This window comes from Hypanus sabinus, chromosome 6 (assembly GCF_030144855.1).
Source record: "Hypanus sabinus isolate sHypSab1 chromosome 6, sHypSab1.hap1, whole genome shotgun sequence".
NCBI lineage: Eukaryota > Metazoa > Chordata > Chondrichthyes > Myliobatiformes > Dasyatidae > Hypanus > Hypanus sabinus.
The window spans coordinates 118198954-118216399 of record NC_082711.1 but is presented as its reverse complement, the minus strand read 5'-3'; the positions used below and the strand labels follow the sequence as shown (position 1 = coordinate 118216399).

Here is a 17446-nt window from a genome sequence, read left to right as displayed (position 1 = left end):
TGGGAGACATGAGAGTTAATGGATTGGAGGTGAGTGATGAGTGTTAATGGAGTGGAGTGGGAGTGATGAGGGATAATGGATGGGAAGGGAGTGATTGAGGGTAATGGAGGGGAATGATGTGAGAAGTGATGGGTTAATGGATGGGATGGGAGATATGAGGGTCAATGGAGGACAGGGGAGTGTTTAGGGGTAATGGCTGGAAGGAGAGTGATGAGGGATAATGGAGGGGTGGGATGAGGCATAATGCAGGCGAGGGCAGTGTGAGGGGTAATGGAGGGGAGTGGTGTGATAAGGGGTAGTGGAGTGGAGGGGTGTGATGAAGGGTAATGTAGGAGAAGGGAGTTATGGGGTAATCGAAGGGAGTGTATTGATGAGGGTTAATGGAGGGGAGTGGTGTGATAAGGGGTAGTGGTGAGGAGAGGTGTGATGAATGGTAATGGGGAGGGGAGTGATGAGGGGTAATGGAGGTGAGGGTAGTGATGAGGGGTAATGGAGGGGATGGGAGTGATGAGTGGTAATGGAGGGGATGGGAGTGATGAGTGGTAATGGAGGGGATGGGAGTGTTGAGAAGTAATGGAGGGAGTGATGTGAAGAATGTTCGGGTTAATGGAGGGGACGGGAGATATAAGTGTTAATGGAGGAGAGGAGAATGATGAGGTTTAATGGTGGCGATCTGAGTGATGAGGGGTAATGGAGGAGATTTGAGTGATGAGGTAATGGAGGGGAGTGATGAGGAGTAATGGAGGGGATTTGAGTGATGACGGGTAATGGATGGGATGGGAGTGATCAGGGGTATTGAAGGGAACAAGAGTGATGAGTGCTAATGGAGGGGACAGGAGTGATGTGAGTAGTGTTCGAGGTAATGGGATGGGAGAGATGATGGTCAATGGAGGAGAGGGGAGTGTTTAGGGGTAATGGCTGGAAGGAGAGTGATGAGGTGTAATGGAGGGGAGGGTGGTGATGAGGGGTAATGGAGGGGAAGTGGTGTGATAAGGGGTAATCGAGTCTAGGGGTGTGATGAGGGGTAATGGAGGGGAGGGTAGTGATGGGGGGTAATGGTGGGGATGGGAGTGATGAGGGATAATGGATGGGATTTGAGTGATGAAGTGTAATGGAGAGGAGGGGAGTAATGATGGGTAATGTAGGAGAAGGGAGTTATGGGGTAATCGAAGGGAGTGTATTGATGAGGGTTAATGGAGGGAAGTGGTGTGATAAGGAGTAGTGGAGTGGAAGGGTGTGATGAATGGTAATGGGGAGGGGAGTGATGAGGGATAATGGAGGGGATGGGAGTGATGAGAGGTAATGGAGGGGAGTGATGTGAAGAGTGATAGGGTTAATGGAGGGATCGGGAGATATGAGTGTTAATGGAGGAGAGAGTGATGAGGTTTAATGGTGGCGATCTGAGTGATGAGGGGTAATGGATGGGATGGGAGTGATGAGGGGTAATGGAGGGGATGGGAGTGATGAGGCGTAATGCAGGCGAGGGCAGTGATGAGGAGTAATGGAGGGGAGTGCAGTGATGAGGGTTAATGGAGGGGAGTGGTGTGATAAGGGGTAGTGGAGTGGAGGGGTGTGATGAAGGGTAATGGAAGGGGGGGAGTGATGAGGGGTAATGGAGGGAAGAGGAGTGCTAAGGAGTAATGGAGAGGAGTGATGACGGGTAATGGAAGGGATTTGAGTGATGACGGGTAATGGATAGGATGGGAGTGATCAGGGGTATTGAAGGGAACAAGAGTAATGAGTGCTAATGGAGGGGACGGGAGTGATGTGAGTAGTGTTCGAGGTAATGGGATGGGAGAGATGAGGGTTAATGGAGAGGGGAGTGATGAGGGGTAATGTAGGAGGGATTGGGGTATTTGAGGGGTCGGGAGTCATGAGAGGTAATGGAATGGATGGAAGTGCTTGAGGGTAATGGAGGGGAGTGATTTGAGGAGCAATAGGTTTAAAGGAGGGGATGGGATATATGAGGGTTAATGGAGGAGTGGGGAGTGATGAGAGGTAATGGAGGTGACGATATTGATGATGGGTAATGGGGGGACTTATGAGGGGTAATGGGGGAGAAAGTAGTGGAGGGTTAATGGAGGGGATGGGAGTGATGAGGTATAATAGAAGGGATTTGAGTGATGAGGGTAATGGAGCGGAGGGGAGTGATGAGGAGTAATGGAGTGGAAGGGAGATATGAGAGTAAATGGAAGAGACGGGAGTGATGATGGGTAATGGAGGGGAGGTTTGTGATGAGGGGTAATGGGGAGAAGAAAGTGATGAAGGGTAATGGAGGGGATAGGAGTGATGAGGGGTAGTCAAAGGGAGGGTAGTGATGAGAGGTAATTGAGGAGATGAGAGTGATAAGTGGTAATGGAGTGGAGGGGAGTGATTGAGGGTAATGGAGGGGACGGATGTGAGAAGTGATGGGTCAATGGACGGGATGGGAGATATGAGGGTTAATGGTTGAGAGGGGAGTGTTTAGGAGTAATCGCGGGGAGGGAAGTGATGAGAGGTAATGGAGGGGATTTGAGTGATAAGGGGTAATCAAGGGGAGGGGAGTGATGAGGGGTTATGGAGAAGAAGGGAGTGATGAGGGGTAAGGGAATGGTTTTAAGTGATGAGAGGTAATTCAGGGGATGGGAGTGATGAGGGTTAATGAAGGGAACAGGAGTGTTGAGCGGTAATGGAGGGGAGGATGGTAATGAGGGGTAATGGATGGGATGCGGTGATGAGGCGTAATGGTGAGGATGGGAGTGATGAGTAATAATGGGCATTTGAGTGATGCGGCATAATAGAGGGGATGGGAGTGATGTGGGGTAACAGAGGGGAGTGATGTGAAGAGTGATCGAGGTAATAGAGATGAGTGTTAATGGAGAGGGGAGTGATGAGGAGTAATGGAGGGTAGTGATGAGGGGTAATCGAGGGGATGGGAGTGATAAGGGGTAATGGAGGGGAGGAGAGTGATGGGGGTAATGGATGGGAGTGGACTGATGAAGGGTAATGGATGGAAGGGATGTGAAAAGTGATGGGGCAATGGACTTGCTGGGAGATATGAGTGTTAATGGACGGGAGGGGAAGTTTAAGGGGTAATGGAGGGAGGAGAGTGATGAGGGCTAATGGAGGGGAGGGGAGTGATGTGTGGTAATTGATAGGATGGGAGTGATGAGGGATAATGGAGGCGATTTGAGTGATGAGGGGTAATGGAGAGGGTAGTGCTGAAGGGTAATGGGGAGGAGGGGAGTGATGAGGGGTAATGTGAGTGGAGGATATTGATGCGGGGTAATGGGGGGAGGGTAGTGATGAGTGGTAATGGAGGGGACGGGAGTTATTGAAGGTAATGGAGGGGAGGGATGTGAAAAGTGATGGGGCAATGGACTTGCTGGGAGATATGAGTGTTAATGGAGTGGAGGGGAGGTTTGTGGAGTAATGGAGGGAGGTGAGTGATGAGGAATAATGAAGGGGAGTGTAGTAATAAGGGATAATAGAGGGAAGGGATGTAATGAGGGTAACGCAGGAGAAGGTAGTGATGACAGATGTTACGTAACCCCGTAACTGGGTCACTTACCAGCAAAGATAGAGAGGTCCGTTGAAATCTGATGGTACTATTTTTAAAAGTATTTATTGATAAAGGGGCCCAAAAATAAGATTAATGCAAACATACAGATAATATACGTCATCAATACTAAATCTAAAAGCGCGGGTATAATAATAATCAATAAGAAATAGCTCTATCGTTGTCCAGGGGATAATGTATTGTCCGATGGAAATATAAAAGTCACTGTTAGTTGGTTCAAGCTGCAGGGTTTTGGGTTTAAGAGAGAGACGGGTTAAACTTGCCCAGGTCTTTTATGATGCCAATCCTTTGAGTCGGGGGAGGGGGGGGAGTTGGTTTCCCCGTTGTTAGCTAAAAGCCGTTTTCCGTGGTACAGCCACCAGTTCCAGGCAAACGGAACTGAACGCACGTGGCCTCCTTCCAATGGCTTCCGCTATTATGGGATCACTAGCGTTTCTTCTGGTGCGGCTGAGGGGCTGTTCCCACAGACCCTCTTTTATCCTGACTCACAGGGTCGCAGATGTCAATCAGGTTGGGGGTGATGCAATCCCTCCCTCAACCAGCCCACTTTGCCTGAGGGCTTCCACGTAGCACAGTATTTCAATCCACAAGTTCGTCTCCAAGAGACAATGGCCGTGTCCCGTAGCTTTAAATTGCCGGGGGAACGAGACATTCCGCATGTCTCTCTCTCATTTCCTGGCACTCCTGACCCATCCCAACAGTGATCTTGCGATTCTCACAAAGGAGGGGGCTGCAGGCGTAACACCCCCTTTCTTCAACGCATTTTTACCAGCGGTTAAAATGAAGTAGTACAGAGTCTTACAGGATTGTGGAATCTAACACAATACTAAAGCTTTTCCTTTTCTCTACAGAGTAATACAGTTATACATCCAATTCAGCATCCAAACAGTTAACGATTACAGTGTCACTTCCTTTAATATCAACATCTTGTACCATACTAAAGTCTTGTACCATCAGACTTCAATTTAATAACCACCTATTTTTATTTCTTCCCTTCAGCAACAAAACTAAGGAGTTGTGATCTTAGCTGCCGTGCATCTACAAAAGTTTATGTAAATACTATTCTTTCGGTTGTTTTCAAACTTAACAGGCAGGTTTCCATGGAGTTGTCTTTATTGTTCACATGCTTTGTCGAAATCCTGTACAACCGGCTTTTGCTATTTAAAAATGGCATCCCCATTAACCATCACCTCTTTTCCAGTTAGTTCCCATGTGGGGGGCTTGGGTACCTTGGCGAGGTAAACTGTCGCCCATTTCTTTCATAGGAGTTATTTTATCAACACCGTGTCCCAAACTTAGACCATCTTCTGAATTTCCACCCAATTCTTTAATTTTATACCGGTGGCTAGCCCTCTCTTCAGGACCCTTCAGGCTATGTGTGTTTCAGTTCGAACTCTTTGTTCAAGCAGCATTTCAAATTCTGCCTTTTCACACCACACTCTGGAATAACAATAGCACGCCCCCCACCGCCCCCCCCCCCCCGTCACCTCCCGGCTTTATCTGGAAGCGATCCGCAAGGTTTAAAATTTTTTCATTCGATTTGGGAACTACAGATTTCCCGTTTCCTTCAATAACAATATTTATCTCCCCAGTTTTGAGCTCCACATTAACTTTTAACACACCTTCAAGCACAAACACCTGGGAACTCTCACTTCTCACTATTACCAAGGTTAACCCTTTCTTCACTGAACCAAGTCTATTTGACCCAAAAGGACAGCCGTCTCATTCAACTGAATCAAATACCTCAGACTTTTTCTGAGCTCCGTTTCTAGGTTCAGTACCATGTGCATCCCCATCTTGGACACACTCAAACGGGACATTGGCCTCTTCCAGGCTTTCAATACCCATACCCTTTTCAAATTCTAAGTTCCCCTGATCCTCCCAGTTACTCTCTGGGCAACTCCCTTCCGGAGTAAACTCAACCCCGCCGTTGAAACAACCTCATCTGCCAACCCAGCAGACTTCTTCAAGGTAAGGGCACTCTTTTCATCTAAGACTGCCCTCATTTCATTATCGGGCACACCTCCAACATTTTCAACTTCTTCAAACAGTTCTGCCAACCCAGTCAGATCATCCAGGTCCAACCCTGGACTTTTTAACTGCTCTATCAGTTCCTCATCTTTATTTTCTGCCTCTAGAACCTTTCTCCTTGCTAAGGGCAGATCTACCTCCTCTCCCTTACCCTCTTTCACTTTACTACTCTTCGTTTTACCATCCTCTAAACCCTTGTGGTACAGGGTCGATAGAAACGTCTCGGCCAAATAGAAACTGGCCGGATTTAAACTGCTCTCGTTCTCAGCTGCCTCTCTCGGCAGGCTGCGAGTGACCGCGCATGCGGGATAGATCTGGGAATCTAGGAGCGGGGCCAACGCACTCGCCGGTCGGCGGGTCGGCATCATGGTTGCCCAAACCTTACCACCTGCTAAATCGTTACCGAGAAGGACGTCCGCGTCCGGGAATTCTGATCGCACCCCTGTTTCAACGGGTCCAGACACCAGCTCACAATCCATAATGACCTTATGTAAGGGCACCATTTCTGTCCCTTTACTTATTCCTTTCACAGCTACCATTCTCGTCTTGTGACCAAACTCTAGTACCTTACTGCTGATCAATGACAGCTCAGCCCCCGTATCTCTCCAGATCCGTACGGGAAATGGTGTGTCTCCCTCCCTCACAGACACAGTTCCATGTGACAGACAAGTCTCAGACCCTTCTCGTACTCTGTCTACCCGGGGCTCTCTTGTCGATTTACTGATTACCACGGCACATCCGATAGGGACTGCTGCTTTCCCTTTTCCTGTCTCTTTCCTCGGAGCAAAGCGCCGAGATGCAATATGCCCCCCCTTTCCACAATTAAAACAGGTCAAGCCCGGAAATCTCTGGCCGTCTGGCCTTTCCCCCTCAACCTTACCACTAGCTCCTGGCGGGACCTCTGCCTCAGCCTGTGGACTTTCTCGATCGTTCCCACGGTCTCTCTGGGAACTTTTATTCGAGGAAAACTTTGTCTTGTGGGTTAGGGCATATTCATCTGCGAACCTAACAAATTCTGAAATGGACTTATTCGGCTTCTCATTCAAATACATCCGGATATCCTCCGAAACACAACCTTTAAATTCCTCAATCAGAATTAACTCCCTGAGACGCCAATAATCCTCTGCCACTATCTCTGCGGTGCACCAATGGTCCAAGAGCACACCCTTCTCATAGGCAAACTCAGTATACGTCTGATTCCACCCTATCTTTAAATTTCTAAACTTTTGTCTATACGCTTCAGGTACTAACTCGTAACTCTGGAGAATGGCCGCCTTTACTTTGTCATAACTCTCCTCCTCCATGGCCAACGTCGTATATGCCCACTGTGCCTTCCCTTTTAACACATTTTGTAACAGCACCACCCACTGAGCTCTGGGCCACTTCAGATTCACTGCCACCTTTTCAAAAAGCAAGAAATAACTATCAACATCCGTCTCCTCGAACGGAGGTACTAACCTCAACTCTCGACTAACATTAAACCGCTCCTCTCAGTCTGACCCTTGATCTCTTCGCCCTTGCCTTAACTTCTCTATCTCCAAGTCATGTTTCCTTTGTTTCTCTGCCTCCCCATACTCTCTCTCCTTCTTGGCCCTCTCTCTCTCTCTCTTTCTCTTTCTCAGCTCTCTCTTTCTCTTTCTCAGCTGCTTCCAGCTGTTTCAACTGAATTTCATGCTCCCATTTCACCTCTAACTCCTTTAGCTGGAGCGCCTGCTCCCTTTCTCTCTCGGCTGCTTCCAGCTGCTTTAACTTAATTGCATGTTCCAACCTTAATTTCTCCAACTCTAACTGAGCCGTCCCACTAGCTGGTACCTTTTCAGGGATATCTTCCAATACCTCAGCTGCAAACACATTCTTCCCGATATAATACTGAGTTATGGCCCTTCGCACCTCCCGCTTTTTCATTGACAACCTCACCTCTGCGAGGTTTAACTCCTTCGCCAAATTTATCAAGTCTGATTTGGTGGCCGCCTCTAGCGCCTCCAGAGTTGGGTTTTCTATAAATTCACCCACGTCCATCTTTGCTGGTTCCCCGTCTGGCTATCCACGTAACCAGATCCAAGTTTTGGACTTACAAGCTCGATTCACTGGCCTCCCAATTTGGTGTCAAATCCCAAGGCGAGAACTCCAATTGTTACGTAACCCCGTAACTGGGTCACTTACCAGCAAAGTTAGAGAGGTCCGTTGAAGTCTGATGGTACTATTTTTTAAAAGTATTTATTGATAAAGGGGCCCAAAATAAGATTAATGCAAACATACAGATAATATACATCGTCAATACTAAATCTAAAAGCGCGGGTATCATAATAATCAATAAGAAATAGCTCTATCATTGTCTGGGGGATAATGTATTGTCCGATGGAAATATAAAAGTCACTGTTAGTTGGTTCAAGCTGCAGCGTTTTGGGTTTAAGAGAGAGACGGGTTAAACTTGCCCAGGTCTTTTATGATGCCAATCCTTTGAGTCGGGGGGGGGGGAGTTGGTTTCCCCGTTGTTAGCTAAAAGCCGTTTTCCGTGGTACAGCCACCAGTTCCAGGCAAACGGAACTGAACGCACGTGGCCTCCTTCCAATGGCTTCTGCTATTATGGTATCACTAGCGTTTCTTCTGGTGCGGCTGAGGGGCTGTTCCCACAGACCCTCTTTTATCCTGACTCACAGGGTCGCAGATGTCAATCAGGTTGGGGGTAATGCAATCCCTCCCTCAACCAGCCCACTTTGCCTGAGGGCTTCCACGTAGCACAGTATTTCAATCCACAAGTTCGTCTCCAAGAGACAATGGCCGTGTCCCGTAGCTTTAAATTGCCGGGGGAACGAGACATTCCGCACGTCTCTCTCTCATTTCCTGGCACTCCTGACCCAACCCAACAGTGATCTTGCGATTCTCTCAAAGGAGGGGGCTTCTGGAGTAACACAGATAATGGAGGGGATTTGAGTGAACGGGGTAATGAAAGGGATGGGATTGATGAGGGGTAATGGAGGAGATGGGAGTGATGAGAGATAATGGAGGGGATTTGAGTGATGAGGGATAATCGAGGGCAGGATAGTGATGAGGGATAATGGAGGAGGGTGATGTGATAAGGGGACTTGGAGAGGCTGGGAGTGATGGGGATAATGGTGGGGAATAGAGTGATGAGAGGTAAGGGATGCTGGATAGTGCTGAGAGGTAATGGATGGGAGGCAAGTGATGAGTAGTAATGGACGGGAAGGGAGTGATTGAGGGTAATGGAGGGGAAGGATGTGAGAAGTGATGGGTTAATGGACGGGATGGGAGATATGAGGGTCAATGGAGGAGAGGGGAGTGTTTAGGGGTAATGGCTGGAAGGAGAGTGATGAGGTGTAATGGAGGGGAGGGTTGTGATGAGGGGTAATGGAGGGGAGTGGTGTGATAAGGGGTAATCGAGTCTAGGGGTGTGATGAGGGGTAATGGAGGGGAGGGTAGTGATGAGGGGTAATGGTGGGGATGGGAGTGATAAGGGATAATAGATGGGATTTGAGTGATGAAGTGTAATGGAGAGTAGGGGAGTGATGATGGGTAATGTAGGAGAAGGGAGTTATGAGGGGTAATCGAAGGGAGTGAATTGATGAGGGTTAATGGAGGGAAGTGGTGTGATAAGGGGTAGTGGAGTGGAAGGGAGTGATGAGGGGTAATGGAGGGGATGGGAGTGATGAGGGGTAATGGAGGGGATGGGACTGATGAGAGGTAATGGAGGGGAGTGATGTGAAGAGTGGTAGGGTTAATGGAGGGGTCAGGAGATATGTTAATGGAGGAGAGAGTGATGAGGTTTAATGATGGCGATCTGAGTGATGAGGGGTAATGGAGGGGATTTGAGTGATAATGGGTAATGGATGGGATGGGAGTGATGAGGGGTATTGGAGGGGAGTGATATCAGGAGTGATGTGGAGAGGTAATGAAGTGGAGGGGTGTGATGAGGGGTAATGGAGGGGTGGGGAGTGATGGTAATAGAAGGGTGGGGAGTGATGGTTGGGGTGAATGGGAGTTTTCTTCATCCGCAGGTGGGATGAAATTGATCCTTCGATCTCCCATCACTGGAAGCGTGAGGATGGGATTATTCACTGCTGTTTTTCTCCTCTCCTGGTGTAGCTGACAAATCGTCAAACAGCAACAACAAGCAGAACATTGCAGTCATTGTAGCCATTGCAGTCATTGTAGGCACTCTAATCATCGTCTTTGTGGTTGCCATTAAGATGAAGGGCTCAGTTCGCTCGATTTATTTCACCCACGGGAGGAGGACAACAGAAGGGAGCAGGCCTGAAGGCAAGTACCCAACTGTCCTACCCGAAGGACCGGGGAGCAGGGGAGCGGTATAGGCAGGTGTCTCACATCCTGACCCTCACATCTCGGGACAAAAGGTGAGAGAAGGGATGTAGTTGGTGTGTGGGGTCGATAGGAGATGGGGTGCAGGTGGGAGAGGGAGGAGGTGGGTGGTTGGAGAAAGGAATAAAGAGGTTAGAGGGAGTGGAGGGTGGGAGGGAAAGGAGAGATGAGGGGGGGATTCAAGAGAGATGGGGGATTGGCAGTGGATGTGGTGCAGAGGGGTGACAGTAATTGGGGCATGAAGGAAACATTGTGGTGGGTCTGGTCCTCATCTCCTCTTCCTCTGCTCCACAGACCCAAGTCCCTGCACTATTTACGCAGAAGTTCAGGCAATAAACATAACAGCAACTAACCGGCAGCCTCCAGAGGGAAACGAGATGGTAAGAGGAGATGTATTACCCCGTGAAGGGAGGGGAAACTGCAGACTGAACTCTTCAATCCCCTGGGACCACTCTCACAGTCTGAAGGACAGCCACATTACCTCGGGAAGGGGTACTAGTTTAATGTCCTCAGACCACTGGGTGTTGCTGGCACAAAGGACAATCGCAGGCTCATCGAGAGCCAAAGCTGAGCGCCCTTACAGTCCTGTCAAAGATTCCACAGAGCTGAGCAACATAAACAAAGGCTCTGTGAGATCCCGGGCAATAAACAAAGAGAATCCCCCTCAAACTGAACAGTGACCTTCACATTGGTTCAACCAGGGCAGCAAGATTCCATTCCCACTCATATGCAGGGGTACACTGCCCCCACACACTCAGTTACTGGGGTACACTGTCACAGCACAATCTCCACACACAAACCCAGACACTGGGGCACACTTACTCCCCTGCACCCGGTCACTGGAGTACACTGCTCCCCCCAGACACATACACGGTCACTGAAGTGCACTATCCCCCTCCCTCCACAACCAGTCACAAGGGTACACTCCAAACCCTGGCCCACTGGGGTACACTGCCCTCCCTGCTCCTGGTCAATGAGGTTAACTGTCACCACCCCTCCACGCCCCCCCCCCCAGTCACTGTGGTTATCTGACCTTCCCCTGCACCCATTCACTGGGGAAGAGAGCTCCCACATACCCAAACACTGGGATACACTGTCCAGACACTCACACACACACACACACGCACACACACACACACACACACACACACACACACACACACACACACACACACACAGGTACACTGTCCCCCTCTGTCCACACTCAGTCACTGGAGTACACTATCAACCCCCCTGCGCACACACTCCTGGTCACTGGGGTACACTGTCACCCAAACCTCCAACCTACACACTGTCACTGGGGCACACTGACCTCCCACACACACCGGTCACTGGGGTACACTGTCCGATCATATACCCCTCACATGGTGACTGGGGTACATTGTCATTTCCCCTCCAGACACCCAGTCACTGGGGTACACAGTCCTCCCCGCCCAAACACACACGGTCACTGGGATACACATCCCCCCCTCCACACCCGGTTACTGGGGTACACTGTCCCTCCCACACACACACACACACACCCAGTCGCTGGGATACATTGTCTCCATCCAAACACTGAGTGACTGGGGTATACTGGCCTCTCCCACCTCACACACCTGGTCATTTGGTTACGCTGTTCCCCCCCCCCACACACACGTGGTCACTGGAGTACACTCTCCCCCTCCATGCACACGGTCACTGGGGTACACTGTCCCCCGCACCCATTCACTGGTACACTGCCCTCCGCACCCATTCACTGGGGTACACTGCCCTCCGCACCCAATCACTGGGGTACTCTGCCCCCCTGCATCCATTCACTGGAGTGCACTGTCCTCTCCAGCACTAAATCACTAGGGTACACTGACCCGACACATGCACTCACTGGATACACTCCCCCAAACACCCATTCACCGGGCTGCACTATCCCCACACACCCAGTCACTGGGGTAGATTACACCCTCACATCCAGTCACTGGGGTAGATTACACCCTCACATCCAGTCACTGGGGTAGATTATACCCTCACACCCAGTCACTGGGGTATATTACATTCTCACACCCGGTCACTGGGGTAGATTATACCCTCACACCCGGTCACTGGGGTAGATTACACCCTCACACCCAGTCACTGGGGTAGATTATACTCTCACACCCAGACACTGGGGTAGATTACACCCTCACACCCAGTCACTGGGGTAGATTACACCCTCACACCCAGTCACTGGGTAGATTACATTCTCACACCCAGTCACTGGGGTAGATTATACCCTCACACCCGGTCACTGGGGTAGATTACATTCTCACACCCAGTCACTGGGGTAGATTACATTCTCACACCCGGTCACTGGCGTAAATTATACCCTCACACCCAGTCACTGGGGTAGATTATACCCTCACACCCAGTCACTGGGGTAGATTACACCCTCACACCCGGTCACTGGGGTAGATTAACTTCTCACACCCAGTCACTGGGGTAGATTATACCCTCACACCCGGTCACTGGGGTAGATTACACCCTCACACCCAGTCACTGGGGTAGATTATACCCTCACACCCAGTCACTGGGGTAGATTACACCCTCACACACAGTCACTGGGGTAGATCACACCCGGTCACCTGGGTAGATTACACCCTCACACCCGGTCACTGGGGTAGATTACACTCTCACACCCGGTCACTGGAGTAGATTACACTCTCACACCCGGTCACTGGGGTATATTACATTCTCACACCCAGTCACTGGGGTAGATTATACCCTCACACCCAGTCACTGAGGTAGATTACATTCTCACACCCAGTCACTGGGGTAGATTATACCCTCACACCCAGTCACTGAGGTAGATTACATTCTCACACCCGGTCACTGGGGTAGATTACATTCTCACACCCGGTCACTGGGGTAGATTACATTCTCACACCCAGTCACTGGGGTAGATTACACCCTCACATCCAGTCACTGGGGTAGATTACATTCTCACACCCAGTCACTGGGGTAGTTTACACCCTCACACCTGGTCACTGGAGTAGATTACACCCTCACACCCGGTCACTGGGGTAGATTACACCCTCACACCCAGTCACTGGGGTAGATTACATTCTCACACCCAATCACTGGGGTAGTTTACACCCTCACACCTGGTCACTGGAGTAGATTACACCCTCACACCTGGTCACTGGGGTAGATTACACCCTCACACCCAGTCACTGGGGTAGATTATACCCTCACACCTGGTCACTGGAGTAGATTACACCCTCACACCTGGTCACTGGGGTAGATTACACCCTCACACCCAGTCACTGGGGTAGATTACACCCTCACACCCAGTCACTGGGGTAGATTACACCCTCACACCCAGTCACTGGGGTAGATTACATTCTCACACCCGGTCACTGGGGTAGATTACATTCTCACACCTGGTCACTGGGGTAGATTACATTCTCAGACCCAGTCACTGGGGTAGATTACACCCTCACACCCAGTCACTGCTATTTGATCAGATTTCATCAGGGAGCTTGAGGTAAAGGATCTGTAGAAGGCAGTGATGATGATATAAAATATTTCCCTACTGCAGTTTGAGAGGGAGAAGCTGAAGTGAGATTTATTAGTAGTACAATGGGTATTACAGAGGTATAAGAGAGAGCTGGCTGGGGTAGAGCAGGATCTTCCAGTGGCCCCCATGTCATTTCTACTTCCCATTCCCATTCTGACATGTCAGTCCACAACACCCTCTGCTTCAGCACTGAGGTCACACTCAGGTTGGAGGAGCAACACCTTGTATTCTATCTGGGTAGCCTGCAACCTGATGGCATGAACATGGATTTCTCAAAGTTTCGGTAATGTCTCCCCCATTCACAATTCCCTCTTTCACTTTATCTCCTTACCTGCCCTTCACCTCCCTCTGGTGCCCCTCCCTACCCTTTCTTCCATGGTCTTCTTGCCTCTCATATCAGATTCCCCCTTCCCAGAACTTTATTTCTTTCACTGATCAACTTCCCAGCTCTTTACTTCACCCCTCCCCGTCTCCCGGTTTCACCCATCACTTACCACCTTGTACTTCTTCCTCCCCACCCCTCACCCCACCTTCTGTCTCTGACTTCTCATCTGTTTTCCAGTCCTGATGAAGGGTCAGTCTGAGACTATTTCCATTGATGCTGCCTGGCCTGGCCTGCTCTTCAGTATTCAGCGGGTGTTGCTTGGATTTCCAACAATTACAGATTTTCTCGATATGGACAGACGATTGTCTGATTGGGAGGAGTGGGAGTAAAGGGGAATTTGTCTGGTTGTCTGCCGGTGACCGGTGGTGTTCAACAGGGGTTGGTGTTGGGGACTTTTCATGTTATATGTCAATGAATTTCATCATAAAACTGATGGCTTTGTGGTAAAGTTTGTGGATAATATAAAGATTGGTGAAGGGGTAGTTAATGTTGAGGAATGAGGGTATCTGCAGAATGAGAGAATGGTCTTGTCCCCCACCTGCATTTCCCGTGTCCAGGATTGCATCTCGTCTCTGAAATCTGTGCTTTCTCTGCAGGTTCTCAGTCAAGAGGAGATGATGAAGATTCCTCCCACCGTGTATGACACTGTCAAGACCCCTAGGTCCCCTCAAATAACCCACCATTGTGAACCAGGAGACAACCATCCTCCACGGATGTGATCCGTGTTCGACAGCCACAGTCGCGAGTGCTTGGGTGTTAAATCAGGGTGGGGATGGTGGGAGGGCAGATATTGCAATGGGTTTCTCTTGTGGCCCAGGCAGTACCCCCGTGAGGGTAGGTGTGGGTGGGGTAGGTAGAGCATGTATATCGGGTAACTTGCCCACCCCATCCTTCACCCTTCCTGTTCATACAGCTCACCGAGTACCATCTGTACCAAACCCATTCACCCCAACACCTGCTCCGTAGCCTCTGTGCTTTGACTATTCGAGTGTTCACCAGATACTTTCAAATCTTGTGAGAGAACTGTGTTTCAGGTTGCAAACTTGCTTTCCTGAGATCCCCTCGAATGCCTCTACTCCTCAGATTAAACCTATGCCCTCTGGTTCAGGATTCCTCCATTATCTGCCAATTACTAACTCAAGTTCAAGTTTATTGTCATCTGACTGTTTTTATTTACAACCAAATAAAACAATATTCCTCTGGAGTGTGGCACACTCACAAGACATAAAACATCATGTTATTACCACAAATAATAAAATGTAATTCCGAGCACATGTAGTCTGCAGGACCAGTAAGCTGTTCACTATCTGAGTGACAAGACCTCGGTGCTGACAGGGGAGGCATTAGTCTCCCAGCCTGAGGGAAGAATCTGTTCCCGGTCTGTCAGTCCCAGTCCTGTTGCTTCTGTACCTCCTTCCTGATGGTGTTGGCGATTTTGAGATGGGTGGAAGGAGTCCTCATCAATACTTTGGGCTCTTTTATCAACACTCCCAGTAAATGTGACAAACAGGGGGAGGGAGACCCAGCTGAACCTCTCGGTGGCTTTTATTCTGAGCGCACCAAGAAACTTCATACTCTTCAGACTCTCTACAGCAGAGCCACTGATGTGCAATGGAGAGTGGTTGACAGGAGCCTTCCTGAAGCCCACAGTCATCTTTTGTCTTGTCTACATGGAGACTAACACAAAATATAAAAATGGATAGTAAAAGTTTTTAAAATTATATAAAGTGGAAAAGGTTGGCTAAAGTGAATGTAAATCCCTTGGAGGATGAGAAAGATGAATTGATATTGGGGAATGAGAAAACAACAGAGGCTTTGAATGATTATCTTGTGTCATTCTTCACAGTGGAGGACACGTCTGGGGGTGTTCATGCATTGCAACACTTTTAAAGCAAAGTAGAACGATTGCCTTATAATGCTGAGAAAAAGCAATGTTGAGCGTTTAACATGTCATGTCCAACTGGTGTGAGAGAACTGCATGAGCTTGCCCAGAAAAGACAGGTATGCAGTAGTGCCACAAAGTCTGCATTGTCACTGTTAATAAAATTAATAAAGCTACTTTAGTTCTTAATTCTAAGTTCTTATCTGGATTCTTGGACTCCATGTATCCCGCACATTTGCAGTAAAATGCTTTACTCTTAAACTCAGTTCCTCTCACAATGAAGGCCAAGATTCCACTTGATAACATGTGACACCTGAAAACTACCTTTTGTAGTTCATATTCTGAAGTCACTCTTTCCCAGTCAGTCCTGATGAAGAAGCTGCAGTGTGAAGAAAAACTGTTCTCAATCTCCCCCCAAGGATGCTGACATAATGAGCTCTTTCTGTCTTCATTACAGCCATCCAGCATTTCTCATTTTTATAACTCAATGAAACAGGTCACGCATTTCAGGTTGGAATAGAGAGTAGTGTTTATACCCTGATCTATATTTCCTCTATGCCCCACAGTTTTTGCTCCCAGAGCTGGAATAGACAGTGTGAACCTGTTTTCATTTAGCTTATCCTCGCCACAGTCTTTGTTAGCATCTACATAGGCTGCAAGAACTTGATACCTATTCTGGATCAAATCCTCGTCAGCGGTTCCTTGCAACTGCCTTGTTCATGATCATACCACCCTGCTCAAGCTGCTAACCACTTTCAAGTAGTTTACGGTTATGGCAGTGTCCTAGCAATGTATCATTAGCGCAGATCAGACTCAGCTCCAAGCAGAAGAATCTGAAGCTACTCGTGAAAGTAAAGGGAATAAAATCACCGGTGGTAGTTGTCTGTCGGCCACTGAATAATATTATAGTGGCTTAGGCAATAAACAGAGAAACAGAGAGAGCGGGGGTATTCCCTTCTGCCGCCTGCATGGGCTGATGAGTCTATCGGGACCCTAAGGACTTGTGGAAACTGTGCGGTGGTTTCTTTTGAATTTATAGTCTTTTAACATCATTGGACTATTTTTACTGTGCCATGGTCTGTTTTTTTTTATCAATTATTCTATTGTTTGCACTGTTGTAACTATGTGGTTTTGTGGAGGTCTTGTAGCTTTCGTTTTTGGTTTGTTGGGTGGTAGAGTTGGTCTCCTGACTTAGTGTGTCTGGGTAGTCTTGTTTTGTCTGGTGGATTTTGGAGCTCCTTTCCGGGGAACGTGCTAAGACAGTAGCATGATATTAATATGCAGCAGCCTCTCCGGACTCTGGATTTGGGGATTGCCAAATGTTATGTGGATTTTCTGGTAGTGTTTTTTTGTAGTGTGCTTTTGTGATATCATTCTGGAGGAACATTGTCTCATTTTTTAACTGCATTGACCCTGTGGTTTCTAAATGACAATAAACAGAAACTGAACTGAACTGAAATATCTGAGGCATGTAAGATTGGAACAGCAATTAACTTGGAGGACTTTAACTTACACATAGATTGGGTGAATCAGGTTGGTCAAGGCACTCTTGAGGAGGAATGCATCGGTGATGGCTTTCTTGAACAACATGTCACTGAACCTACAGGGGAATGTGTTATCTTAGATCTGGTCCTGTGCAATGAGACAGATAAAATTAGTGATCTTGTTGCTAGGAATCCTCTTAGAAAGAGTGATCACAGAATGATTGAGTTTCTCATA

The 17446-nt window shown here is 48.5% G+C and overlaps 1 protein-coding gene across 1 annotated transcript in view; it reads left to right on the top strand.

Moving 5' to 3' along the window:
- LOC132395070 (SLAM family member 5-like) overlaps positions 1-15910 on the top strand; it is a 56361-nt gene extending 40451 nt beyond the window's left edge. Inside the window, exons 4-6 of the mRNA XM_059971386.1 lie at positions 9695-9868; positions 10223-10308; positions 14442-15910. Of these exons, the coding sequence (XP_059827369.1) occupies positions 9695-9868; positions 10223-10308; positions 14442-14564 (383 nt within the window). The 3' untranslated portion in view covers positions 14565-15910. The remainder of the gene's footprint in view (positions 1-9694; positions 9869-10222; positions 10309-14441) is intronic.
- The last annotated feature ends 1536 nt before the right edge of the window (positions 15911-17446 follow it).